The sequence below is a fragment of the Pygoscelis adeliae genome, unplaced genomic scaffold, assembly GCF_000699105.1.
Source record: "Pygoscelis adeliae isolate BGI_AS28 unplaced genomic scaffold, ASM69910v1 Scaffold171, whole genome shotgun sequence".
In the NCBI taxonomy this organism is placed as follows: Eukaryota; Metazoa; Chordata; class Aves; order Sphenisciformes; family Spheniscidae; genus Pygoscelis; species Pygoscelis adeliae.
In genome coordinates this window covers 2479808-2480735 of record NW_008824186.1, presented here as the reverse complement: position 1 = coordinate 2480735, position 928 = coordinate 2479808, and the positions used below count along the sequence as shown (strand labels likewise).

The window sequence follows — 928 nt, the reverse complement described above, 5'->3', positions numbered from 1 at the left end:
TACCCGCCGCGGCCAGGCGCCTGCCGGGACCCGGGGCAGAGGCGAGCCCGCAGCCTCCCCCACGGGAGACGCTCTCACGGAACGCGAGAAGAGGGATCCTGCCGTCTTCCTTCAAAACTACTAATTAATAATCACCCGGGGGGGGTGTGTGTGGGAGGGGGTTGTTTCTACGAGCACGCGTGGGACAGCTCCTGGGAGCTGCTCCCCGCTGCAGCGTACGCGCAAAGGCAGAGTACGCGGGGGAAGCACCGCGACCCGCGGGCCCGGTCCCTTGCGCATCTTCACCGGCCGCTATTAAAACCGCTGTAGGGGCCGTGGCTCGGCGCACACCCAGCAGCGCACAGCCGCATCCTCCCCGGCCACCTCACCCTCCCTTTGCAGGTAAAATAATAAAAGAAACGCCATGAACATTTACCTGCTGCTGGAAAGACCGAGCCCGTTGTCTTCCCGATGACAATTTACACTTCGGTATTTCCTTCTCCCCGCGGCATTAAAGGTTCCCGCAAGCATCGCCAATCTTTAAAATTCAAAAGGTAAATGCTACAACAAGAGAAATTAAAATAGGTCATTATTAGAGTAGCCAAGTATAATTTCATTTTCTCGTTAAACTCTTTAACCAAAACTCTCGGGTTTTGTTATTAGTGAAATGACTTTAATTTTCACAAACTATCTTCAGAGAATTTCCTTTCAACGTCTCTCTTTTGATGCGTAAATCTTTTTGTTACGGAAATCTACGTGTAACCTCAGACCGAAAGATTCGTTGGTTATCTTTGCCGATATTAAAGATCGTCTAAGTTTACAGGATCTGCCGCTTCTTATGAGTACGCACAAAACTAAGCCACTCTCGGGCGGCATTTGTGAACGCAGCCCATGCCCGGGAGGGGGGGAGTGCGCTGCCCTTGCTGACACCGCCGGCCCCGGACCCTGG

The 928-nt window shown here is 53.1% G+C and overlaps 1 protein-coding gene across 1 annotated transcript in view; it reads right to left on the bottom strand.

Moving 5' to 3' along the window:
• Positions 1 to 510, bottom strand: part of WT1 (Wilms tumor 1) — a 38819-nt gene extending 38309 nt beyond the window's left edge. Inside the window, exon 1 of the mRNA XM_009334577.1 lies at positions 416 to 510. Within this exon, the coding sequence (XP_009332852.1) occupies positions 416 to 510 (95 nt within the window). The remainder of the gene's footprint in view (positions 1 to 415) is intronic.
• Positions 511 to 928: the final 418 nt, after the last annotated feature.